This window comes from Pelecanus crispus, chromosome 16 (assembly GCF_030463565.1).
Source record: "Pelecanus crispus isolate bPelCri1 chromosome 16, bPelCri1.pri, whole genome shotgun sequence".
Lineage (NCBI taxonomy): Eukaryota > Metazoa > Chordata > Aves > Pelecaniformes > Pelecanidae > Pelecanus > Pelecanus crispus.
In genome coordinates, this window is record NC_134658.1 from 3,287,445 (window position 1) to 3,314,310 (window position 26,866).

The 26,866-nt window shown below is 44.5% G+C and overlaps 1 protein-coding gene and 2 non-coding genes across 3 annotated transcripts in view; all 3 read left to right on the forward strand.

The window, feature by feature from the left end:
• The window catches only part of PUM1 (pumilio RNA binding family member 1), a 78,504-nt gene that overhangs the window by 32,670 nt on the left and 18,968 nt on the right, over window positions 1-26,866 (forward strand). Inside the window, exons 5-14 of the mRNA XM_075722194.1 lie at window positions 627-805; window positions 2,858-3,024; window positions 4,001-4,271; window positions 10,105-10,198; window positions 11,551-11,652; window positions 17,617-17,768; window positions 21,066-21,204; window positions 22,792-22,935; window positions 23,894-24,184; window positions 26,405-26,641. Coding sequence (XP_075578309.1) covers window positions 627-805; window positions 2,858-3,024; window positions 4,001-4,271; window positions 10,105-10,198; window positions 11,551-11,652; window positions 17,617-17,768; window positions 21,066-21,204; window positions 22,792-22,935; window positions 23,894-24,184; window positions 26,405-26,641 — 1,776 coding nt within the window. The remainder of the gene's footprint in view (window positions 1-626; window positions 806-2,857; window positions 3,025-4,000; window positions 4,272-10,104; window positions 10,199-11,550; window positions 11,653-17,616; window positions 17,769-21,065; window positions 21,205-22,791; window positions 22,936-23,893; window positions 24,185-26,404; window positions 26,642-26,866) is intronic.
• On the forward strand, window positions 10,421-10,506 carry LOC142595073 (small nucleolar RNA SNORD103/SNORD85). Its single transcript, XR_012831694.1, has one exon. It is a non-coding gene; the product is annotated as a small nucleolar RNA SNORD103/SNORD85 (small nucleolar RNA).
• On the forward strand, window positions 15,265-15,348 carry LOC142595071 (small nucleolar RNA SNORD103/SNORD85). Its single transcript, XR_012831692.1, has one exon. It is a non-coding gene; the product is annotated as a small nucleolar RNA SNORD103/SNORD85 (small nucleolar RNA).

A 26,866-nucleotide genomic window follows, 5' to 3' on the forward strand; every position in this document is an offset into this window, starting at 1 on the left:
TGCAAGCGCACCCGCTGCTGCCCAGCCAGCAATTTTTGCAGAGCTTGTGAGGACTTGGAGACATCTGTCCTTAGTCTGCTCTGGTTGGCTCTCGAACCCTCGTGCTGCAGAGGGGAGGAAGGGATGGAGCGGATGCAGGAGGACAGGGGATGAGGAGGAAGAAATGAAGCTCTCAAAAACTTTTTCTTGAGGAAGCTAAGAGAAACTGATCATGACATGAATATGCCAGTTCATATGATGAAAAAACCAAATGTAGGCTGGTATAACGGTAGGATGATGTTTTAAATGACAAACCAAGACTGACTGTTTTTTCCCTGTACTAATGCAAGAGTTTTACTAAAACTAAAAACTAGAACTTTGGTTTTTTAATTGCAACCTTTACTTAGAGACTTAAATTTCTGAAATTTTACCATTTTAGACTTTAAATGTAGTTATCGCTTGTAGGTTTACAGGTTCTAGTATTTAAAAAATGAGAAAGCCATCCTGCTTTTTCTAATGGACATCATCAGAGTCAAAAATTTGGCACTTCTTAGTACAATTAAGACACTAGAGAGTACGTATTTAATGACTTGCCTCCTTTGAATAGTTGGATCTACTTATAAGAATTACACATGTTTTTGTTCCAGATCACTCTGTTTCCCAACCAATTATGGTTCAGAGAAGACCTGGTCAGGGCTTTCATGTGAATAGTGAAGTCAACTCAGTGCTTTCACCACGGTCAGAGAGTGGAGGACTTGGAGTTAGCATGGTGGAGTATGTGTTGAGCTCATCTCCTGGAGACTCCTGCCTAAGGAAAGGAGGATTTGTAAGTGTGCCCGATTCTGACATTTGAGTTCCCATTATGTTATTTTCTCCATTTGCTGCTTGGTTTGTTTGTTTGTTAATCCATTCCTAAAGGCAGATGTTTCTTCTTTCTTTTATTTGCTCTTAGTTTAGCAATCTTTCTCAAAACGGGTCGGCTAGCAGTTTCACCATTGTTCTTGACTTAGGGGGTGCAGTATGGGAGATGGGTGTACAGGATGGGAAGGTTGCTGACATTCCCTGGTTCTTCAGATAAGCACACCGGCAGTAACACCCCATCTGAGCTTGTTGGAAAAGTATGCAAATATACCTGTGGTTTTTGAATGAGCGTGTGGCTGCTTTGTTGCTGGCTAAGAACAAAAAGCTCCATGTAATGATGCTAGAAGCGTAACGTAGCTACAAAAGCCACTCCAGCTGGGGAATGCTTTCAAGGGCATATCATTTCCTACGGAGAAGCGGCATTAGTCACTGTGCTTTGTGGGGTGGGGAAGGGAGCACAGTTGCTGCTGCCTCGAATCTAAGGCTGCGGTGAGAGAGGCGTAATCAAGCCCCGTGCCGGTAGTGGGGAAAGGGGCTGCATCTCGGCTCTGCCTCCTCGGCCGAGTGCTAGATCAGGAACTGTTGAAAAGCGGAGTAGGTTTGTTACTGTTCGACTGCTGTGCTCATCTTTTCAGGGAGCTGATTTCTGGTTTTCTTCATCCATCCTCTTATATTTTTGTCCCTCATTAGTGGGCACCCGATAACCTTGTCGAACCCTGAGCCTAAGAAAGATGATTTTTGAGAAATGAGGAGCCAGTTTCTCTAACCCCCAGTTCAGATGATAGGTGTCTGCTCCGCAGCACTGATAGTCAGGATGCCAGTTCTGAAACGAAGGGTCTCACTGGTTTAGTATCACACTGTGTGGGGGAGAATTGGGCTCCAAATTGGTATTTACAATTGGCATTTCCAAGGCTGCTCTCTAATGCTAAGGAAGCACCATTTTATTTTCTTTGAGAAGAAGCATCAGAAGATGATTGCTTTTAAAACAATCTCTCTTCCTAAATATGGGGGGGGGGGGAATCCCCCCCTCCAATTAGAGAGAATGGAAAAGTTATTTAGTTGATACAGGGCTCAAATGCCCTGTTATATACAGAGTACTTTTCCCTCAAATGAAGTGGAAGACAGGGTTTCAATGTCTGTCTTTGTGACAGCACGAAAGCTGTCTCTGATAAATATGTTTATATGCCCCTTGCTGTTTTTTATCATAAATTATGTTGTTTTTCCTCTCCCTTTTGTTGTTCAAAACTCTGCCCCTGGCATAATCACCCTTTATTCTTCTCCCAAGTGAAATAAAATGCAGACATTAAGGGCAGAATTGCTGCAGATGTAATACCACTCATAAAATGCTCAACAGAACAGAAATCCTTTTTTCTTCTTTCTCTCCCCTTCCCTACCCCCCCACCCACCCCCAAGAAATGTGCTTTAGAATTATATGAACCAATGATCAAGCCAGTGATTGACTTGAGTGCTCTTAAATGAGCCGTATCTTGGAATTCACTGCGCAAATCACGGTAATGCCCCCCCAAAGCGAGGTGATCCTGGTCTGCTCAAATACAGGCACTTGTCCAGTCAATTACGGCATCTTTGACGCCGAGACCGTGACTTTCGGAGAGGTGCTAATTCAGTTTATACCCCTACAGTACCTGCTGTCGTATTTAAAAGTTCCTGAGTTAATTTTGAAGTGCCTAAGTCCCATCTAGAAAGGATTTGGATAAGTATTCTTTAAAATTATTTTGGGGTGGGATTTTTAGAGCCTCTAGAAGCAGCCCCTGAATTACTAAATGGCAGAAACTGAATAGATAGATAAAACCTCTCTTGGAAGAATGAGAACTAATTCCCTTATTTCTTTGATTATGATTGACTGTTTTGCTTTTTTACATTTTTTTCTTTGTAAGAACTAATGTTTGCAAGTGACTTACTTTATTGTGACCTGTTTCTTTGATTTGTTACCATCTCAGAAGAAAAGTAAAATTGATCTGAAAACTAAGCTTATTAAAATAATGTCTCTTTTGCCTAGGGGCCAAGGGATGCAGAGAATGATGAGAATGACAAAGGGGATAAGAAAAATAAGGGCACATTTGATGGCGATAAATTAGGAGATCTGAAGGAGGAGGGGGATGTGATGGATAAAACAAATGGTTTGCCTGTGCAGAATGGAATCGACGCAGATGTCAAAGACTTCAGGTACGTGCACCATTAGTTAATAATTAATCAGTGTCACACAACGTTTTTTGAAAAATTTTCCATGCTGTAGCGAAAAAGCTTTTGACTCATTGAACCAGTGTCATGAGGACGTTATAATGTGCGCAGGGAAGCACTGTGAGAAGGTGGAGGATAACACCCGATAGCTCTAGTCTGTGCAGACCTAGTTCCGTACGCTGTAATCTTATTTTTATTTTCACACCTGTTTTTAATTACTCTGTGTGGGATTCCTATGGAAATACCTGCTGAAGATGCTGATTCTACTTATATACTAGACTAAATTATACTTGGGGTTTTGGGCTTTTTCCTTGTAGCTCTCGAGAGATTAAAGCTTTCTGAAACTGTGGCTATTGATGTAATCAATGCATTTGTACTTCTTGCTAGCTTACCTGCATGCTGCGCCTCGTGTTGACGTGTAGGAGAACTGTAAAAGCAAAGCAAATGAGCTGTGAGGCGCGCACTGCTGGCCCTTGCATGAGATGAGCCGTTTCCCACTCGAGCCCAGTGCTTATGTTGGGTAATTAGGAAACCATGGCAGCTCGTTTAGAAAGGTTTCAAGCGAGATACAGTGCCAGAGCGTCACGTGGTTAATAATTACCAAATAGCTTTATGAAAAAATGACTTGGGCATTTCTGAAATCCTGTCTTGTTATGACAGACTCTCTCAATTGAGGAGAAAAAAGACACTGAATTTTTTACACTTGTACTGTAACAGGTCTTTGAGGCAGGGGGACTGGGGGTTTTGTGGGTGGTGTTTTGGGGTTTTTTTAAATACATAAATTTTTCTATAGAATTCATATAGGGAACTATTTCAGACCATCCTTTTATTTTTATCCCCTTTATCACAACGTCTGCGAGCAGTTCTGGTGAGTACTAGTGTCTGTTGCTGTTAATCCGTGCTGTGGGACGTAGCATTAAATGGACATGCTCAGTGACGAGTATCTTTTCTTTCCGCGTAGCCGTACACCTGGTAATTGCCAGAACTCTGCTAGTGAAGTAGATCTTTTGGGTCCAAACCAGAATGGATCAGAGGGCTTAGCCCAGCTGGCGAGTACTAACGGTGCCAAGCCGGTGGAGGATTTCTCCAACATCGAGTCCCAGAGTGTCCCTCTGGATCCCATGGAGCACGTTGGCATGGAGCCTCTTCAGTTTGATTATTCTGGCACTCAAGTACCCGTGGACTCGGCCGCAGCCACCGTGGGCCTCTTCGATTACAGTTCCCAGCAGCAGGTAAAGTGCCGGCCGCTGGCCCTACCCTACCGCTCCGGTTCCTGCGGGAGAGTCGTCATGGGGTTAGCGTGAGCTCAGGCTCTTCTCTTGGGGAGAGGGGCGGAGGAAGGCTTGGAATGGCTTCATCATCTCTGCGCCATCTGTAGAGTGCTGCATGTGTCCTCCTAGGGAGCTCGCTGCAGGAGATCCGCTTAACGTGCCCATCTGAGCAGCAGTCTTAAGGACCTGTAATAAACAGCCGTTATCAACAGCACGCTTCTGCTTATTAACCATTTTTAGCTTGAGTAAGTTTGCATTGGAGAAGAGCTTTAAATTAGTAAAAACTGTGAAACAAACCAAAAAAGAAACGCAGCCCCCCTGGAGCCCTTGAAGTGACTTAAAGGTCAAACGAGTGTTGAGCCTCGCCGTTGCAGCCCTGCTGTGGGATCTCCGCAGCACCGGACCAGAGCAGGCTGCAGCAATGATGACTTCAAACCGGCTCGCTCGTACTTGAGCATGGTTTAAAACCTGAGGTCGGAGTCCAGTGCTACAAAACTTTATCTCAGCCCAGCGGGTTGGTTTGACCTTTTCTCCCACGCAAGCGGCCCCAGCTTCTCATCCCAGACGAGTAACGCGAGTCCTTGCTCTGCTGCTGGCTTCTCTTGAATGCTGGGCCTGGGTCCAAGGATCGACTCGTAATCCACTCCTCTTCCTGCTGGTTTGGGTAACGATTGTAAACTTTTATTGCCCTCCTTCTGTAGCTGTGATATCCCTCAAAGAAGAATAAAATCCTTTGTTGTAGCTAACTAGCCCTGGGTTTCCTGAAATATCTGATTTTTTTATCAGAATAGCCCGTTGGCACTCTGTTGAGGAAAGACCGTTGCCAAGTCTGTGCTAAAGGCCCACCTTCAGAGCGTTATCGTAGCCTCAAAAGCAATGTAAATATCTGTGTTATAGCTTAATTGGTTGTTTAATATATAGCATGCTTGGGAGGTTAATGATGGAAAATTTTTTAATGATTAAATAGCTGCTGTATAGTTCAAAAAGGAAAAAAAGAAAAAAAGCTAGTTTCAAGTCTTTGTCCTACTCTGGCGTAGGACCTTGAATGCAAGAATTACTTTCAAACAATGAAACGTGTGTATTTTTTTAAAACAGTATGTTAGAGCTAAATAATTGAACTGCTTTTTAAAGAACCGTGAGATATGGGAAAATAACTGCAGGGACGTGAAGCCTGTAATTTGTATTTTGTCTGTTAGTGTATTTTATTTAAATTAAGGCTCATTTACAAGTTCAAGTAGTTTTTATTTGTTTCTTCCAGCCTCTAAAAATAGGATTTAAAATTTGGCACGTCTTGCGCCTAGCTAGTGGAAACCAAAACTCTGGAAGTAAGGCTGACCTGGAAGGAGCGCTGATTTCAGAAGTGGTTGCAGTACGGCGCGCTGGCTCTGTGGACAGGCCTGGGGTTTTTTTTTTTCTTGGTATGAAGTGGATGGGTAATATCCACATAGAGCTGATGTCACCTCCATGTAGTCATGCTTAAAACTTTCTGCTGGGTTGCCGGTGAAGCTGCCGGTCTCTCTCGTCTCTGAACCGTGAATTTCGGAGGGGAGCAGGAGGTGCTGGCGCAGTGAGCACAGCTGCCTGCCCGCCCGGTCGTGCTGGCGGGCTCAGCTCCCTCCCAGGTCACGCTGCGAATAAGCAGGCCAGGCTGTTCAGTAAGGACTGTTATTTTAGTTTCAGCTTTGTTGCAATACCTACGTACACCTCTGGTACATGCAGGCAGGCTTTTGTAAGCCTAAGCGCTGTATGAAAGGTAAGGATTCGCTCTTCTGCCAAACGTGACCTCTCGGTGCACGTTTGTGTAAATGCAATGTATCTTGGCTCGGAATTGTACCCGCTTTCTTAATATATGCTATCCAGCAGCCAGTGTTTCTTGGTATTTGCCGTCTGCCAGTTATTGCCCGTATGAAAGAAATCTGTCTTTCGGCAGTACAGTCTTTTCCATTCAGTTGTCAGAAGGAAATATGTCCTGAACAAAAGGATCTCATCTGTAAAAGTGTCTTTCTCGGTCCGTTGGGAAGCGTCATATACTTTGAAGGGATTACAAGCAAGTACAGCTAAAAGCAATATTAAGAAGGGAAGGTCTTAACCATGTGTAATCTGATTAGAGAAGTCAGATGTTTATATTGCAGGAGAAACTGGCTTACAGAAATCTAATCTTACAACGTTCCCATAACTGTATGATACAGTCTGCGCTGTTCTGGTTTCTTGGAATTCCCTCGATGATCTCCCCCCGCCTGTTGTAAAAGATACTTCACTTGTGTACATGTGAGACAGGAAAATCGCCTCGCTTTTTGCAGCGTCGGGTGATCCTACTGACCTCCTCCGAAACTGTGTCAGTAGTTTGTAGGTTTTCACTCTGACTGTGATTTCCAATAGGCTAAAATGCTCCCTGCGTACTTTTTTATAACTTCAGCCTCACTTTGTAAATTCTAGTTAATATTCCTGTTGAAGAGGTTTCTCTTCTTTTTTCCACGACCACAATTTAATACTGATACGTCGTTTTTTAGGATATAGGTCTTTGCTGTCAGCAGATGGAGACAGTGCATTGAGGCTTTAATGACTCTTCCTAAATACATAGAGTTGATGATTCCCAGAGCTCACGTGGTGTAGGGGCTTATCGGGCTAAGTAAAGCCTGAAATTGCGATCGGTTTTGTTGGCTCCGCTTCCTCATGTGCTACAGGCAGTATGAAATCTGCAGCTGCAAGAAGTTCGAGCTGTTCACACTGAGTTTCTTCCGGGTAAGCTGAGCCTAGAGTCTGGGTTTGCAGGCTTGCAGAAACTGCGATTTAGAGCGGACGGAGGGAGAGGTCGCCGATTTGAGTCACTGCCCGAGTGCGTGGCTTAGACGCCAACGTTTATCTGACCTTTCTTTGGAAGGGGAACTCCATAAAGATTTGAGAGGAGGCCTGCTGCAGGCGGAAGGAATCCAGCCCTTTCTCGTGCTTGCAACACAGTGTGAACGCAGAACGTTTGCGTGTGGTTTTAAAGAAGGTCAAGAATATTGTCTGAGGAAGTAAGCGTCGCTAAGTTGGAGCCAAGTCTTTAGGTTTCTTTGACTTGAGGATGCAGACATACTCTCGGTGATTTTCGTGAGCGGATGAAAGGACTCTGCTCAGCCACTCTGATCCTTATTTCTCCCTTCTGTAATACCAGTGATTTTAGGTAAAGGAGCATCTTTTCAATCTCCCTCTTTGAGTCTTTAGGTAAACTCTCAACAGCTGCTGACAAGCAGCCATTTGCAGAGCGTTTTGGATACTGTGGCTTGATTTCAGCAAAAGAAAAATGCACAGAGGTAGTGTGGGTACTTGTATGTCTGCAAGTCCAATTTAGCAGTCATCAGCTGTGCTCACACGATGGGGAGAGCAAGCAGACAACAACAAAAAAAACCAACCCAGCAGCAGGTGAAATATTCATGCTTTGAGTAGCTGTGTATTCTTTTTTTGGTAGTACTTCTCACTTAAAAATGGATCATTGAGATGCGTTTGGGAGGTGTGGAACTCATCACAGATGTAAACTGAGCAAAAGAAAAGGTATTTTCAGAGAAGAGAAGTCCTTTTTTTGCCCTTGACATAGGCAACTAATAATCTAGCCATTTCCTCTGCTGTTCACCTTGGCAGAATACATATTAGAAGACTGGAAAAACGGATCCCAGGGATGCAAAACAATATGAAAGTTAAAGGTTTTGGTGAAGTGTTTGCAGCTGAAGAAAGCTAAAATACTGGGTTGCTGAACTCAATACAAAAGTAGAACACAAACCAAGGATGTCTGTTCTAGATGTAGCTCTACCCAGCAGTGAAGCAGTTTAGGGGAGATTTTTTTTTTTTCCATATGTGCTGATGCTGATCAGTGAACGAGATGTTGCTGGAGACTCCTACAGAGCCGGTATCCCTCACTCCATTTTCTGTAGGTCACGTTGTCCATGATGTCCTTGCTTTTTTTAACTAAACGATGTCAGAGCGTTTGATCCAGCTACTAATGGCAGATGGTATATTAATGAAGATTACAGCCCTTATAAGCACTCAACTTTGTGTAAGCACGAAGTATTGTCGAATGACACGTTAAAAAGGAAAAAAGAAAAGGGGGAAAAAAAAAACAGGTGTGTTCTGCATAAAGACTGCTAGGAATGTTTTATGGCCCTCCTGGCAGTAGACCCAGGGAGGTGCTAAAAAAACCTGTGGGTTTGACGTGTTTCTCCGTAAGCAGCATTACGATATTCCTTGGATATATGGAGGGGCCCCAACATCGTAAGCGGTGAGCAGTCTTTGGGGAAAATGGTTGTGACTAGGTTTTTGGCACAGAGAAGATCAGTTCTGGATCCCTTAAGTACCAAGTTCCACATCTTAAATCTGATGCTGATCCCTTACGTGTTTTCTTTTTCTCCGTCTGAACTCATAAAAAGAGAAGAAAATAGAGGTAGACTATCACCTATCTTTTTTCATATTTGCTGCCTAAACAGCGCAGTTGCTCATCCTGCTCTCAGGAGAACCAACTCCAATTTCTGCCTATAAAAAAACCCCTAATTTTCTAAATGATTCCGTGCTTCTTCTTGATGGTTGCAAGTTTCTGCCAAAAATTTGGGCAGAATTATTATTGCTGCTTCTGACAGTTGAAGTAGCTCACTTGTCTTGTCTGAAAGGAGGGCAGAGATAATAGGTGTGAAAATTGTATAGCATTTAGGCCTATTTTTTTTCCAAGTGCGTGGAGAAAGAAAACATTTATCACAGCGGTTTGTGAAGTCATTCACACCTCAGAAATGATCACTTTTGGAAGTAAGTGGGGAACATTGCTTCTGGAGAGTTTCAGAGTGGCTATTCAGCTTGTGTCTTCTTAAATGTTTTAATTATTGCTGAGCGATGGTCTGCTGATGGATTGATTCAGGCAGTGTTTCACTTAAGTAGAGGCATCTACTCCGCATAGGAAGGTGGGGAGGTGAGCTTAGTGAGGATGTGGATGAATGGAGGAAAAAAAAACCCTAAGCAAAAATACTTTTTCTTTAAAGACTAATGTAATCCTCTCTTTTTTTTTTTTTTTTTCTCATTGAGAATGACTGTTCTCAATAACACTGCCCATTGCTCCCTAAGACTGTAGTAAGCTGTAAGCTGGCAGACTTGTGTGTACTTTGGATGGCTTACCCAAAAAGTCCCCGGGTCTGGTTGCTGTCTGTGGTCAAAGAAGAATTTACCCTCCTTGCCTGGGTGCACGTAGGAGATGCTGGAGGTGGAAGGCTGGCAGGTAAAGGGAGCATTTTGTCCAGGGGTTTGCGAGCTCCCCGGGCTGGCATCCCATCTGATGGCTCTGAAGCCATCTGGAGCGCATCGCCTCGCCCCACAGCCCGCCTGCCGCGTGGGACCGTCTGGGAGAGTCGCGCGGGTTGTCCACTGGTCTAACCGGGATTTCACCGTGCTCGGCGTTGGTCAAGATCTGGAGGTGCTCATGGCAGCTACTGGTGACCCACAGGCTGCAGTTAGGGGCTGTGTGTTTGAGGAGGAGTTGGAAAAAAAGAAAAAATGGCTTCCAGGCATTGTGCAGAGAAAACCCTGGCTGTGCTTTAGCTGTACTTCAGAAATACTTTTTTTTTTTTTTTTTTTTTTTTTGCAGGTGGATTATCATGGGCAATTCATTTCAAAGGGGTTTGGGTTTTTTTCAGTTCCTTTTGAAATGTTTCCCTTTAAAGAGGAGCGTCTGTAGTTGTGAAAATAAATCTAATGTAAAGGAATTGCTTTGAAAGGAAGTAAGAGAATGCTTTTTGTGCATGAGTAAAGGACCATATTTGTGCTTCTGTCTCTTCAGTTGTTCCAAAGACCGAATGCACTTGCGGTTCAACAGCTAACAGCAGCGCAGCAGCAGCAGTACGCGTTGGCAGCTGCCCATCAGCCTCACATAGGTAAGTCTTGCATTTAATACATTACATTTCCCTGGACTTCTGTTAGTCCTCACAGTATGTTGAGAAAATAGTAGGGAAAAAGGATTGGTAGGTTTTAGAGAATCCTAAATATGTTTTTGTAGCTGGTAATCGCCACACAAGCAGACGTAGATTGTTTGGAGATTTACTTGAAAAATTCTGGAGGTATCTCTTGCCCACTTTAAAAGCTCTAGAGCATTCATGTCTGACAGGAATGACACTCTTACCCTTGCTGAGAGTGCTGTTCAGTAATGAGAGCATTTTGAAGTACTTGCATGCTCTGAGTGAGGCATGAATGGGGGTAAGCGGCACAGTGAAGTGAGGGAAAAATGCACAATTTGATACACACCTGAATGTGCTTCCTACCGTTCGGCTGCCTGGCGTCGGACTTTAACTTAACGATGTAATTTATGCAAACACACGATTCATATTATTAAAACAGTATAGGTTAACTGGGAAGAAAGCACTTAATCCTGCGCATAGAAAACCAAGACAAGTGTAGAAGGGCTACTCACGGATGATTTGAGTTAAGTTATCATGGGGTTAAACGTTTTTTAGCACGCTGAGCAGTTTAAGTGGTAGTTCTTCCTACCCGAAAGCCCGATACAAACGCGTTGGGACTCTTCCAGCTCTGTGCAGTGCACTTGTATGCTGACTGGAGCTCAGGGATAGACCTGAATTAAAATTACTTAGCTTTTTAACTTACTCCCCTTCACCTGCACCTCCCCTCCACGCCCCCCTCCCGCCCACCAGTAATTTCTCTAATGATTAAACTCTTTCCTTGCAGAGGAAGGTAATGCCTACATGGCAGCGATAGTGCCCTGCGGTGTTACCTGTACACTCCTGAGCTCCTTCCAAACTAATTCATTGAAGTACTGGTGTAGTGGGCATGGAAGTCAGAAAGTAGGGTAAATTGGTTCTTGATCAGCTTGCTGTAGAAAATACAGAATAGGAACAAGCAATTAGCTACGGTTAATATCTAGCTGGTGCTAATAGTCACCTAAACAGTAAGGGTGTATCTCTGCGCTGCAGAGGTACCTGAGCAGGTATGGGTATTGTACATAGAGTATTTTACCGCTTCAGCTTTCCTTACGGGGCATCGCATCCTTGGAATTAGGTTTCTTTTATGTAAATTGTATCCTCTGTAGATTGTTCTGTTAAGACTCTGGGAAATGTGGCAGTTGCTCACTCCCTATAGAAAACAACCCGCAAAAAGCTTGAAAATGCTAAAGCAACCTGAGCTTTTGCGTTCGCCAGCCAGGTAGCCAGGGGTGTTGTGGTAGGGCTTCAGTTCTAGTTAAGTTTGTTTTCACTGACAGGTATGTTTTCAGCAGGTTTAGCTCCTGCTGCCTTTGTCCCCAATCCGTACATCATCAGCGCCGCTCCGCCGGGAACAGATCCGTACGCAGCCGGACTTGCAGCAGCTGCGACATTAGGTGAGATGCTTCCAGTTGTCTGTGCGTTCGTGACCATTTTCAGTACCAAAGCTGCTCTTGAGTCTGTGATTGTAGAAATTAAATACTAGTACGTTGTAATTTCTGTGGAGAGAGAAGTGTATCAGTGTGTTGAAACAGAATTTGGCTTGGAAACCCTATTTTCTGTAGATTAAATGTGATAATTCTTGTATAACACTTGCTATGGGCTCTCTTTCTGTTGAGGATAAACAACCGTAGCAAATCTGAAATGAAACACTTGCAGACATAAATGTTGCTACATGTTTGGGGTTTTTTAGTAACTGACAGTAGTGAGAGATACCCTTGAAAATATACTTATTAAATGCTAGAAAGATGGAGGACGTGTTTTCCTGCCAGGAAAGCTGTATCTCATTGCTGTTTAGCCTGATTTGCTGTAGTGCATCCTGCAAATGATATCTTTCCCTTTTGCTAGAGTCTGTTAAGAATTTCTGCTTTTTAGGTTCTCTAGGTAAAAACATCCCATATCTGCTGTGAGGCTTATACTCTGAATATGCAGTTTTCCAGATGGCAAGCAAAGATGGTGGCTCTTGTCTTTGTGCAAGATCTTTCTCCCAAAACGTTCACGTATCAGTTTCCAAATTCTTGCCAACTGTCATCGCCAAAATTGTTGTATCTTGAGATGACAGCTCGGTAAAACAGCTTATCAGGCAGTGTGAAGAACACATTGTATGTTGAACTTTTGCTGCATATGCCATAAAGTTCTTGCCTAAGCATTGAGGACAAAGGAAGAATGTACTTTGAGAAAAGCATTTTTATAACCATGCTTTTTTTTTTTTTCCGTGAGCCAGTGGGAGAGGCAGCCTTCTACATTTTCAATAAAAACTGGTTGGTTCAGAGTAGTGGTGATTTTTAGTGGAGCCTGCACGCTATTGCCACACTCCGTTTACAACTTGTATACTCACTGCAAATCTCTTCCACTGTGGGGATAGCTTGTACCAAACCAAAGCCATAAAATGTTGGTTGTACGTGAATATAGCGCTCTGCCAAACAGCCGTGTGGTTTGGTACGTGACTTCTCGGCGTGTTTAACAGCTCTTACGCAACCGCTGCTTAGCTTTTAAGCTTTGAGGCCAGTATCAGGTCAAGCTCTGAAACAGGATTTCAGCAGCCGTTACCCAGTTCAATGGATCATATGGAAGTGTGTAAAGAATCAGATTCTAATTTGAAGATGTGGGCTTTGGACTTTTTGGCTGCTGTGAATTTTGTATGCTGATTGCATAACAACAATGCAAGATTAAGTTTAGGTAACAACATGTTGTTGGCAAACAAATGACACTGTGATTAAATGGAAGAAAGCCAAGAGCTAGAGTACAAGGATACTTCTAATAGTCCAGGAGTCGATAAAATATCGTGTGATGATGAATGTATGGTGCTGAATGAATGACCTGAGCTCTTGGTGGCAAATATAATTAGGAAGCGTCAGTCAGGACTTAGCGGGGCAGAGGTGCTGGAGCGCTAGCAATTCCAGTTACAGTCAGAAGAGGTGCTTTGTGAACGAATACTGTAAAAAGCGGATTCCAGTTGGACCTTTTGCATCACCGCAGTGCTTCTAAAGCTAGTGCTCGTACTCCAGTAACACGCTGAAGTTCAGTGGAGCAGGAGGTCAGCGTCTTGATTTCATAGAAAGACCACATGTAACTGCTGCGAGATTTCTAGGAAACGGCGAGTGTGTTTGTGACAACTTTTTTTTTTTTTTTCCCCTTTTTCTCAGCAGTATTGAAGCTGCAGCTGCCTGAAAATATCTGATTGATGCCTTATAAATTTGAACTAGGAAATAACATACCCCAGGATACCTAAAGCATCCCAGAACTTGGCATCAGGATCTCTACTTGAATAATTTTTAAACTTTATGACTCTTGAAGGCACAACAAAAGAACGTGTAATGTGCTGCAATGTACTTAGAGTGTTACAGCACTGAGAAATACGAGTTACTTCATCCACCTCATTGGGCTTTGGACCCCAACAGCTAGAAATGGCAATATAGCAAACTCCACTCCTTGTTGATGTTTGGTTTAGCAGAGGCACCTTTTCTGTCTAGACTGGAGCAGTTTTGGAAGCCCTTGCTCTGTAATGACCGAGTGCAGCACTGAAGGGGCGTGGGGCAATGCAGATGTGTAGAGTTATGTACAAAGCCAGGAGGCCTCCCTGATGTGTATGGAAGTGTTAAATTGGGAGGACCTGGAGAAGTTTATGAGATGGAAGAAATGAGTTTAGAGCTGTTGGTAGTCTATTGCTCACAGTTATTCTTAGAGCAGAGGGGAAACTTTTGTGTGTTTTATGGTGGAGATAATTCTGTCAATTAAGATTCTGCCGTTATGGCAGCTTTTTCATGACTGTAAGACTGTCAGCCCTGTGATAATAGTCTTTTCTTCCCAACAATAGTAGCATTTTAAAGAACAAATTTGAATGCAGAGGGAAGGGCTTCTTAGACTCAAGAAAAAAATCATTTGTGAGTTTAAACTGTGGGGAAGATGCTGATGTCTTTAAAAAGTGTTGTGAAATTGCCTTCTATCATTTGAGAAAGGTGTCGCTCAAAAGAAATCTTGCCTTTCGTAAGACAAGTTGGGAAATGTTGATTCCCTCTGAGGTGGTGTGTTACAGGTAGAAAAGCGTTTCTGCTCTTTGTAGAGAAGTGGATGCTGGAATAATGTGCATACGGGAGAAACACGGTGCTCCTAGGCTGAAGGTAGAGCCGGTTTGGATGCGTCTGCGCTGCGCTTCTCAAGCTTGGGTTTCTTAGAAGCCTCATTGACTTGGTGCTGGCCTGTGTCCCGTGCAGAGCCAGCTCGGAGCTGGAGACAGGTATGGATGGTTTGGTCTAGTCTGCCCTTGATTGGTTTAGCGTGGACTTGGTGATGTTGGGTTGATGGTTGGACCGGATGATCTTAAAGGTCTTTTCCAACCTAAACGATTCCATGATTCTACGGACGCACGCACATACCGCCTAGGAGCGGGGCTTGGGGGAGCGCGCGCGGCGGGCTCTTCCCCAGCTGCCTCGGGCACGGTGCCACGCAAGGGTGCCTCTCCTCTTCTGGATCTGCGCTGGCCCCAGGCGCGGCGCGGCAGGGTTTGCACGGGGCTGCACCAGAGCCGTTTGAGTTCGGCTGTTTCTCCCCCCCATCCCTAAAAAGACTGGTTGCCATACCGGTCATCGTGATCACCTCACAGGTCAATAGTATTTGATCCAGTTGCTATTTGCAGCCTCGCATTTCGGACGTGAGGTTCTTGAGGCTGTTTACCTGGTGGTCGCTAAGTCCTCGTCCTTGGCAAGAGGGGGCTGGCTGTTCCTGCAGAGAGCAGGTATGGCTTCTGCTTACCGAGATTTGAGTGTGAAGGCTGAGATTAAGAGCAAAAATTTTGTTACGAACACACTTACAGACGGTTTTGCTAATGTTTTGTGAAAGGAGTATTTCTGGGTCTCTGTGGCCAACGTGTGAGACATAGTAGTGGGAATATTTGATTTCAAAGGCAATTAGAATGGCTTTTATTTTCTCGTGTATGTGTATCTTTAATAAGTGTAAAAGCAGGTGCAGTATCTCCTGAAGTAAAGAAACACTCTGTGTGTTTTTGGAAGTCTGGCAATGATGACACGCTTGCCCTCACTGAGAACGCTGTTCAATAATGAGCCTCACCATGCGCTCAAATGAGCTGAGCCAGACCTGCAGTCGTTCTAAGCCCAGCTGCCTGCAAACTTCAAAGACTTTGTGTCTCTTCTTCTTTTAAACACCTAAGGCTTTTGCAGATCTGATGAGCAACCTCTAACTAGGAAGAAAAACCCATCTAGACTATGCTTGTTTGATAATTAGAACTGAGATCAAAATAACCCAGAGAGATGCCCACATTTTGCCCAGGTAAAGGGTATTGCAGCAAATTCCCAGTAGCGTGAGGGCAAATGCAGACTAATTACTTGCATAAAATAGAGCGGTTGCAACTATTTTCCTGTTGAGTGCAGAAGTACCCGAGCAGTTGCTGTCCGCTCGGCACTGACTGAATGTAAACAGGTTATAATCCACCGATGAGCTGTGGATGGTCTGTAACTACTTAAGGTAAGCAGTACCATTGTGGGACCGATCCATTTTCTGCAGGTTTTTTAATTTTAGCTGCCACTGCTCATGAATTTCCAGGTTGGAAGGGAAGAAACAAGTGGTTGCTGCTCCAAGACAAATCTGAGTAAGACGAGTCACCTTCTCGGACTGACGGTACATAGTAAATCCAGCAAGGGTGGATTTCGTGGCAGAGCTTTAGTGTGAGATAGAAAGCCGGCTGTTCGGCGCGTATTGCTGCAGTGCCTGGCGTTAGGCAGCAGGCTGCTTGTAACATCTCCCTGCGGTACGTAGAGCTGGGCACGCGTGTTCGTGACGCTACAGACCCCTACATTTGGGGAAAGTACAGTGGTTGAAAACAAAGGAGAGTAGCTGTTACACTTTTGAAATATGAATTTAATATTAGGCATTGACGGTGAAATGAATAGCTTGAAGCGTTGCTGAATGCAGCCAGCCTGCAGTCCTGACCGCGGGAGCAGCAGTTCAGCCAGGCCGAGACCCGCACTTGCACACGGGGTTGCTTTTGCATCGAGACAAACACGTGTACTGTGTAAAAACCAAAACCAAACCGAAAAGTCCTTCCCGGGTTTTTTTCCTTTTGTCATACCCACGTTTACACTCAGTAGTGGCTTTTTGCATCTTCTTTTTTACTGTCATCCCTCATTTGGGGGGAGTATTTTTTTAAGTCTCTTGGGGCAAACGCTCATAATCTTCATGTGTTACACTTGTTCTCCTTGCAGTGTCTTGCTGTAAGACGTAACTAACAGCAACACTAACATGACTTGGTTAGCACTCAAATGCTAACCGTCTCTCTTAAAACAGAAGCTATTTTTACTCCATATAAGAATGAGTGTGTGGTTCAAATTCACTACAGACTCGTTTATTCTGCAGTGTCAAATACGACTGTGGCACTCGACCTTAAAAAGGCTAGCGTGCCCTAAGTTACTCCTACTGTGGGGAAGGAACCTGTGGGATGGGTGATGTCTTTGAAAAGCAAAAGAAATACTTCTACTTTTCTGCTGGCCTTTCCAAAAGATATGGAACAGACATATTAAAAAATATGATTGGATTCGTATACGTGCTGTTTGGTGGGAGGGACTCCACCGTTCGGCGCAGGGCACTCACTGCTTCCTCCGTGTTAATGCCATTCCTCACCAACAGGAATTATTTAAGGATATAGGCTGCCATTCTGCTGCCAAATTAAGCGTGCAGTATCCTGAGACTTAATAAAACACAATGAATCTTCTAAAGTTATGCTTTTTCTGTTGCTCTCCAAGATTATTATTATGTTTAAGCCTCTAAAATGTAGCCAGCAGTTTGAGGAGGGAATGTAAAGAGATACAGGATCATGCAGGATCTTTTAAGGTGGTTTGTGAATGCAAAGTAGGACTGAGTAGCTAGAAAAATAACATTTTAGACACTTGAGAATTGATGCTGCCTAGCTGCAAAGGGTTTGTTTGGTTTTTTTTTAAATTTATTAGAGAGCTAAATGGTAGGTGTAACTGAGCTCTGAATGTCAGCTGAAGAGACTTGCATATCTCTGTGCTTAAACAAATTTCCTTCTCTTTTGGTTAGAGATAAAGTTTTATTCCTTCACTATAAAATTAGGGCACAACAATAAAACCATGGAATTTCAACAGGATCACTGGTGGCAAAATTTGACATCATCCAATAAGGTAAAACCAAATAAAGATGAAATTTCAGGTCTGACTTCTAAGCTTTTTAAAAACAAATAATACAAATGCCAGAATCCTTCCGTATTTGCAAAAGATTTGAAGCAGATGACCTTGAAATAGGATTTGGATGAGCAGGTATTTTTGGTGACGGTTTGCTTGTAACGCTTGTCACGCTACAGAAGCTCACTGATTCCTTTTGCATTTTAGGTCCGGCGGTTGTTCCTCACCAGTACTATGGAGTTACGCCCTGGGGAGTTTATCCTGCCAGTCTCTTCCAGCAGCAAGCTGCTGCGGCTGCCGCTGCAACTAACTCGGCAAATCAGCAGACCACTCAGCAAACCCAGCAGGGCCAACAACAGGTAGGGGGTAGGATGCTTTGCATGTCGAGTCGTTGACAGGGAACACGGCAGCTTTGAAGAATCCCAATTTTTTTTTATTTTTTTAATGATTGCTCCTGACACTCAGTTGTGTCAGGAGAAGAGCCTTTAGCCTCCCTTAAAAAAAGAAGCAGCATCTATACATTCTGTTGTGTCATTTCTGCATCGCGCATATGGAGGATAGCGCACGTACGTTTGTGGTGGTGAATTACTGTGTGGTAATGCTCTGGAGAACAAATAATCTCAGCAGTTTGCGAACACTGCTGAGCGACACAGCAGCAAACACATGCTGTTGGCGTGCGAGTGGAAATCATCAATTTGCGACCTGTTTTCATGCCGATCGCTGCAACTTGAAGACCATGGAGACAATGAAAATGTGTGTCAAATACAAAATGTCAATAAGCGTGTTCTCATCTTCAGGGCGCTGTCCCGTATAGGATGCTTTTCTTGATGAAGACGAGCTTTAAAAGGGTCAAAATAACAGCAGAATGAGTTGGTTTGGTATCCGTGTGAGGACTTGGAGACAAAAGATGAGTGTGAAAAGAAAACACTGAATTTGCTATTTCTATAAGGTGAACTATGCAGCCGTTTTGCTTTAGTCTGCACAAAAATTTGGGGAATTTGACACCTAAAAGGCCCAAATTAATGAAATCAGTGAAGGGTTTTCATATGATCTGCTATTACCCCTTTAAGTGTGTTAGAGATGAACATTGAGGCAGGTAACTTGTTTAAATGGTATTTGCTTTTTTTTTTTTAAAAAAAAACAATGAAGAGGTCACACTGGGGGCTGATAAGGGGAAGCTTTTCCTTGCATACTTTGTAAATGATGTGTGCTTGATGGGGTTTGCACCGTCCACCTCTTCCGTCTTAATCCCTTGGCAGTGACAGCGTATTGGATTATATAGCCTGTACTTCTTCTTCTGTTGAAAATTGCTGTGCATCTTTGATGAATCACTGTAATTTCTTGTTCAGGGTGTGTCGTCCATCCCCGGCGTCCCCCCCCCCATACTTGGAATTTAACTAGGTTAATTCTCCCAACTTCAGTTAGACAAAATAAGCATTTTAAAGGTCTGGGATTCAATCATAGTTGTACCTCTGATGTCGAGGATGCAAATGTGAATCTAGCAGCTGCTGGAGTAGAAGGTGGAACTGAGAGACTGGTACGAGAATTGATAGGGAACAATAATTTTCTTCCTTTACTATAATAAAAAGCCATCCTAAAAGTTTTATGAAGTTGTTTGGGAGTGGAAATTGTTAGCTTGCTATTCAAATCAGTATTTGGGAAATCCAAACTTTCAGACTAAACTGATGGTTGCTAACACTGTGTAATGAAGTTAAACGCTAGAGGGATGAGAGGCGTCTCACCATCCGTGTTTTGGTTCTCGTTCCCCTCGGACACACGGTTGGATGTACTCTGCTCTTCTCCTTTCAGACCTGGGAGGGCCCTAGGACGGGTGTCGAGAAGCGGCTCAGGCTTCTGCTGCCTGGCCGGCTCTCCGGCACGACCCCGGCTAGTTTGCCTGGTGTTTGGTTAGGCAATGGTGGCTTTATACAGTTTTATTGGCCCCTGTCCCGCAGTACTTCCTGCTTGGAAATAAAATGGATTCGTATCCTACCGAAGAGCGAGGCGGCTCCTTCGCACGGTAGCACCGAGCCTTTCTTCCTGGCCCCTGGGTGTTTGGGGTAGCCATTATAGAAGACAGCTGATTTATTAGCTTCTGCTTTGAAAAGCAAAAAGCAGCACTTGGCAGTATTATAAGGCCTTTTCAGATAATAAAAGCAATTATGTTTCATACCAACGATTCTGGACCAGTGATCAGGAGGAGAACACTTTGCTCCTGACAAAGCTAATCGTCAAACCTCCCCCCGCGGCAGGTCCGGCAGGAGCGTGTTGAACAGGTAAAACGTGCGCGCAGGTGGAACGGCATTACGACTGCGTTGAAGCCACTTCGCTTTGGCATTCAGACTGAGAGCCGTTCCCCGTAAGGAAGGTGTGTGCTAAGAGAGCCTCTGCAAAGGCTTAGGTATCAATCATCAGTAAGCTTTATAATATTTTTCATTACTTGTGTAGCCGTGAAGCAGGCATGAGTGGGGATCCGGGTATTATTTTTAATGCAAACCTTCCATCCATAAGAGGTTACAGTGTGTATTTTTTGGACGAAGTTTTTCTAAGAAGTGCTGAGGCAAATGTTTTGGAAACCTAGAGCGATGATTATGGATGGTTGATTTGTGATGCTCACGACATCTTAATAGCGTATTTATAAAAAACGCCAACATTTCACCTCCTGCAGCCTGCCATCCATCGCGCGTATTCCGGACGGTGCCCTTGCACGGTGCGCGCTTACCAAGCAGCTGCGACGCGTGAGACTCCCTGGGCTGAAGAGTTCACCTTCAGGCTTTGGCGGTGATAGCAAACTGGGATGCTCGTCTAAATGGGTTACCTTCAGGATCCTCTCCCAGTCTCTCAGTGCACAGTCGTTTTTTTCCTTTTAATAACTTTATCGGGTGACACACGCGACGTTGCTTTTTGCAACAAGGCGTGCTGAGTACCAAAGGGTGGCTTTTTTAATAAGCCGACCTCGCTAGTGGGTGCAGACTCTTGCATCACCACTTTGAGTAAAAGGCTTTTGCAAACAAAGCCTGTCGCAGGTAATTACAGGAAAGGTCAGTCTGCCATCTTCCCTTCTGAGAGCAACACGTGCTTCAACCACAAGAACTACGTATAAAAGATGGTGTGTGATCTTTGGTCATTACTGCTGATGAGTAAGTGTCGTGTCACTGGGTCGCTGTTTTCTTACGGGGGCTGGAAGCTTGGAAAAACCCATGTCACCTCGTGTCGTCAGCCCCCCAGCTCCTAAGCCGGGCTTTTTAAGGTTTTCACTCAAGCGGTGCTTTTGTGGCAGAGACAAAATGTTATCTGGGATGGGGCGGGTGGCTTGCAAACGCTGCTAACAAAGGATGAGTGTTGAAGGTACATCAAGAAAGGAAAGAGCTCGGGTGATGAAGCGCTTCCAGATGGTGCTCAGTAAGCCCGAGAGAGGGGATGCGTTACTTAAATTGGGTCTTCTGCGTTGACCCATGAAGTAGCGCGAAGGCTTGTGGCGGCGAAGGCAGCTCTGTCCTGAGTACGTGTGAGGGCTTTTCACACGCGGTTGTGACAAAGCTGCCGTCGCGTGCAAGAACCTCGACTAGGCTGTTGCTGATGCTCCTTCCGGTGTCTGCTGATTGCGGCTTACTCCTGGGTCCCAAAATAAACTGATGTTCCTCTGTCTTCTCCAGGTCCTACGCGGAGGAGCCAGTCAGCGTCCTCTGACCCCGAATCAGAACCAGCAGGGACAGCAGACCGATCCGCTGGTGGCTGCCGCAGCCGTCAATTCCGCCCTTGCCTTTGGACAAGGGCTGGCAGCGGGGATGCCAGGTAGGGGCTCCGAGGGAGCTGCAACTTCTCCAGTGCCCAGGGAGATCTGAGAAAATTCTATCCTGAGTCTCTGCGTGGTGTCACGTTGGCCTGGCGTTCGCCAGTATTTTGTTCTTCTTGTTTTTTGGTTTTAATCTGCGGGTATAGAAGGCATTTTCGAGAGGCTGTGCGATGCGAACCTAACTACCCATGCAGCGTTCAAGTTAAATCAGGGTTTAGGTCCCTGCGTCATAGATGAAAACAAATGTTGCCAACTGTATTGCGGTACGGGTGCGCTGGTTGCTTGCGTTATTGGAAGAATTGATGGCTCCTCTTGGAAGTTGCTTTCAGATTTTTCTGTGGGTCATGCTAGCTTAGGTGATCTTTATGTAGAACCCCAGAGATACCTTAGTCCCATTTATAAGCCTTGTCTTTCCATCCCTGCCACGTGCTAGACTTCAACAGCGTAAGGACTTCCCCTTCATAATTGCTTCCAGGCCAATACCTAGTGGCTTAAAAACAAGGAAAGAAAATGGATAAAAGGAAGCGGGGTTTTATTGTCATTTATAATTCTGCAAGAGAGGAGCTACTGTATGAATTTTAGCTCTGGTCCATGAGGCTGCGTGGTACAAATGTTTTTGATATTCAGTTATATAGAATATTATTGTAATGGCAAAAGGAATAAAAATAAGTATTTTTTTGAATAAGTGGAAGTATGTCCTGTTGGTCAAATGCAAGACAACAGGATTGTTTCAGCCTCAGGTCTCCTCACTGGAAGTGTCACATGGTTGTTACACTTTCTTTTTTTTTTTTTTTAAATAGCTTATGAAGAATGTTGCCGTATTAAGTTACGGAGTGAATTGTAACATGCATGTTTTCAAGTAATCTGCAGATTTCCTTAAATCTGCATTATTGGGGTTTTGGGGGTTATACTTGCAAAGCAAATATTCGCAGAGAACATTCTCTTTGTGGCCCTACTGTGGAGAATCGCTTCACTTTTTTTCCCTGAAAGTTTTATTTAACTGTAAAATTATATCGTGAGGTACCTAAATAGCTATACACTACTGAAAATTTGTTGCTTTGCGTATCACCAGCATATTTAAGAGTTTTTATATATATTAAAGAATGCTTTATGATACATACCTTTGAAAATACATAAGTTAAGGTTCCTTGTCTGCATGTGTGTGCACACTGAACAACGTCAGCGTGCAGTGGGAGAGTGGGAAGTGCAGGGTGTTCGCATATATGAAAAGTCCCAGCATACGTCGTACTTATAAGGGAAAAGAAATAGTGCTTTTGTATTCCAAGACCTTTTTTTTTATCCATGTAACTGAATTTACAGAGGGTAATGCTAGTATAGTAGGTTCGGGGGAAAAAGCCTTCTCTACCTGAAAGCCTTACTAGTGTAAGGTCATAGACTGTTAATATGGATTTTTTTTGTTGTTTTTTCCCCCCTTCAGGAGAAGCAGCGCTGTTGTTGCTTTTTCTTTTTCCATTCAGATATTCCTTTAAAAATCCTATTGCTCCATACTCATCTGAAGACGACTGATCCGCCGTGTGTTGCGCGGCTTGTTGCCTTACCTGTGCGCCTGTAATTTGCCTCTCCAGGTTACCCGGTGCTGGCTCCTGCTGCTTACTACGACCAAACGGGTGCTCTCGTGGTGAACGCGGGGGCCAGGAACGGCCTGGGGGCCCCCGTCCGCCTGGTAGCCCCCGCTCCAGTCATCATCAGCTCCTCCGCCGCGCAAGCGGGTGAGTCCCAGTCCCGGCAAGCGAAAATCTGCTCTGTCCCCGGCGGAGGGCGGAGCTGAAGTCCCCTGGGCTCTGCTGGCCACGAGGACGCCCTTGCCCTCGCTGAGATCCGTTGCGGGGGTTGTTGAGAACACCCTCCGTGCTCGCTGCGTGCGGAGCCGCCGGAACAGCCTCGGAGAGGCAACGTCACAGAAACCCTGTTAGCTTGCAGAGTTTCACGACAGTTATTTAAATTTGTCTGCTGGCATCTAGTTTCCCACGTAAGAAAAGGCTTTAGCCTGCGTAGAACTCCCGAATGATCACCTTGCGTAAAATGTTACACGCCCGGCCTTTGCCACGAGGTTTTTTGGGGTTTTATTAGGGTTCTTGGGGAGTTCAAGGCTTTAAAAGGAATTTTTCAGCCAGAATTTGTACGTGTAAGCAGTCTTTGCCAGTGTTAGTAACAGATTATGAAATGGGTCTTTTAATTGTTTCCTTGTAGCTCTTGTTTATTTTGCTTTTTCTTTTACTTTGGAACTGGCTGAAAAACAAAAGTACTTGGTTTTGATGTTCTTAGCACCGCAGGATTGCGTTTCGTGAGCTGAAGGACAATGTTGCTTGTTTCAAAACTTGTGTTTCTTAATTAGCTGTTGCTAAGTGTGTGGCTGTATTGATTGGAATCTTAGATCTTAGGAGAAAGGGAACATTTTTGTGTGTTTGATCTGTGTAGCTCTAATAATACAAACAGCAGTAATAATAACTAGACATTGTTGGTATTCAGTGGCTCTGTGCAAGGCTTGTGGAGCTCTGATATAAAGTAAAGAGATTTTATGCAGAGTTTTATGCAAACGGGAGATTTTCATCTTGAGAGGAAAGAAAAAAAAATATAGTCAATAAAAGGAACCTGCTAAGTTTTAACTTCCGAAACTGCTACGAAAATGAATTTTTCAGTCTTTGCTTCCAATTACTTTCTCTCTAGCAGTTGCAGCGGCTGCAGCTTCAGCCAACGGCGCAGCGGGCGGCCTGGCAGGAACGACAAACGGACCATTTCGCCCTCTAGGAACTCAGCAGCCCCAGCCCCAGCAGCAGCCCACCAACAACCTGGCATCCAGCTCGTTCTACGGCAACAACTCTCTCAGCAGCAATTCCCAGAGCAGCTCGCTCTTTTCTCAGGGCTCTGCCCAGCCTGCCAACACTTCCCTGGGATTTGGAAGCAGCAGCTCTCTCGGTGCTACGCTGGGGTCTGCGCTGGGAGGATTTGGGACAGCAGGTATTACAAAAAATTTCTTCATGGAAAGGGTGGTCAGGCGTTGGAACAGGCTGCCCAGGGAGGTGAGGAGTCCCCATCCCTGGAGGGCTTCAAAAAACGGGCAGAGGTGGCACTTGGGGACATGGTTTAGTGGGCATGGGGGTGTTGGGTTGATGGTTGGACTGATGATCTTAGAGGGCCTTTCCAATCTTAATGATTCCCAGTTTTACTTCATTAAAAAATAATGCAGCCACCAAGCCAGGAAACATGAAATTGCTACTCTGCCCTTAACTGGTTTGGTGGTGGACTTGGTAGCGTAGGTTAATGGTTGGGCTGGATGGTCTTAGAGGTCTTTTCCAACCTAAACGATTCCATGATTCTGTGAGGTAAGAACAGCAGTTTCTTCATGGGAAAAAGGAGAGAAGCGGGTAGCTCCAGATGCAGCTAGTGGGCTTGTGAGCTGCTGGAGCTGGCGCTGCGGCACCGAGCTGCCAAGCCCTCCTCCTCGTCCGTCTGAGGTTAAATGGACGTTTTCCTTTAGGGACTACTTCGGCTTTCAAAACCGGCAGCGCTTCCTGGTGAATCTTCTTTCACTAGTTGATATATTAGAAGTACCAAAGTAATGAATTTGTTTTGTTTTACACGTCATCAGTCGTCCCCTTGTTGCTACAGATTAAGTTTTTTAAACAGCTTTGGATTTCCTTGCCTTTACCCGCACGTGCTCGGTGCAGATGCTGGACTAGCAGGACTTGGCTCCGCAGCGGTGTCCGTCCATGTGCTAACTCTTACCTCAGAATAATGGCTAAGTAACTTCTTGGGATTTTAAAAAAGCTGATCTGAGATGGTTTCCATGCTTTATTCTGGGAATTGTTTCTGTCGTACACCAAAAAAAGTCACTTATTGTGGTTGCAAGAAATGTTACATCCATGGTTTGTTTTGATTTGTTCATTAGGCAGTTGGAGACAAGATTCCCCCCCAGAATAAAACCAAACCAGAAAGATGTCTGTGGGTTGGGGTGGTTTTCCTTAGGTTTGGGTTTTTTTGAAGTAGAACAGTTGTTTTAATTACTGCTTAGTCTCAGAGTTAGTAATTATGTCCTGAGCTTTCCTGCTTTCATCAGTGTGAAGGGCAAGTCAAAACATGCCTTTTGAACCTGCTCCGTCGGAAAAGGCTGAGGGACATACTGCCACTGCATCAAATCACAGTTTTAAATAAAAGTTATTCTAAATATTTTTCTTGAACCCAGCCTGAGAATTTGAACCATCTTGGATTCAGGTAAACACAGCATTCGCTTTTGTCGCTTCAGTTTATTTAACTAATTGAATTCAATTACTCGTTTACTCAACGCCAAGATGCACAAACTTGTTTTCCCTCAATCGATGAATAAAAATGTGCGGCTGTTGCTTCTAGAACTTGTGCGCAGTCATGAAAAATGTTTAGTTCATTACCATTAACAATTTCCCTATTTATTAAACAAGATTTTAATGCAAAATTGATTTTTTTCCTCAAGTTGACGGTGCATTTAAAGAGTTTGTATTTGACTATCAAGGCAACTCTTCAAAAAACCGTTGGGTTTATGTGTTAAATTGAATTCTGATCTCCATCTCAATAAAGCTTGGTGCAAACAGGAGCTGTTTTCTAATATAATGAAAAGTGAGCACAAGGATTTCAAGTAGATGTACACGAAGCTGTACATGCTCTTAAGTAAACAGGAACAGATAAAATCTCATGTTGGATTTGTTTTAGCGCTAATGGCCAAAGAATAAACACTTGTAGGGCGATCTAATATCTTCTGTTAAGCTAAGTGATATGCTTAGGGGAAAAGAGCTTTGAAGTATACAAGCCTTCTGAAGGTTCAGAAGCCACGCGTGAAGCGTTTGTGTCCAAAAGCCTTCGAGTTCGCTGCCGTCTCACTCTGTCGCTTGCTTTTGGTAGGTTGTTACCTTCTTGATCTTTCTGCTTGTAGATTTGTGGAGCTGTGTTTCTCAATGTGTTCTGTTGGTATAAAAACTACAAAACTGTGTGCAGAGGCAGGGTTCAAGCTCATTTTTTTTAAATCGAGGATTTCTGCTTGATCATTACCAGTGTGGTTTTAAGGAGTGCATTTCGTTTGGGCACAGGAAAACAACAGCCTGGTGCGGTGAAGTTGTTCATAGGAGCTGTTGTACTGGCTCTCCCGCCATCCAGTTGTCTCGGGCAGCTTGTTGACATCACACAATTTTTCTCTCTTCCTTTTTTCAGTTGCTAACTCCAACACGGGCAGCGGCTCCCGCCGAGACTCCCTTACAGGGAGCAGCGACCTGTACAAGAGGACATCCAGCAGTTTGACACCTATAGGACACAGTTTTTATAATGGCCTTGGGTTTTCTTCCTCTCCTGGACCTGTGGGAATGCCTCTGCCCAGCCAAGGACCCGGCCACTCTCAGACTCCGCCACCTTCCTTATCTTCACACGGATCATCCTCAAGTTTAAACCTGGGTAAGAGCCACGGTGCCACTGTCCCAGCCCTGCGGGTCGCTGCTCTGCTCTGCCTTGGCGCAGGGGCGCGGACGCCGCGCTGCCGGGCCGGCGCGATGCCTGCTGCCTGGCTGCTGCTCGCGCTCCCGCGGCAGGGTCCCGGCTTTTGCAGAAGAAGTAGGTGAAACGCTGGAGCAGGAGTTGTAGCGCCTATGTTACGTGTTTGTCTCTTAACGACTAGTTCAG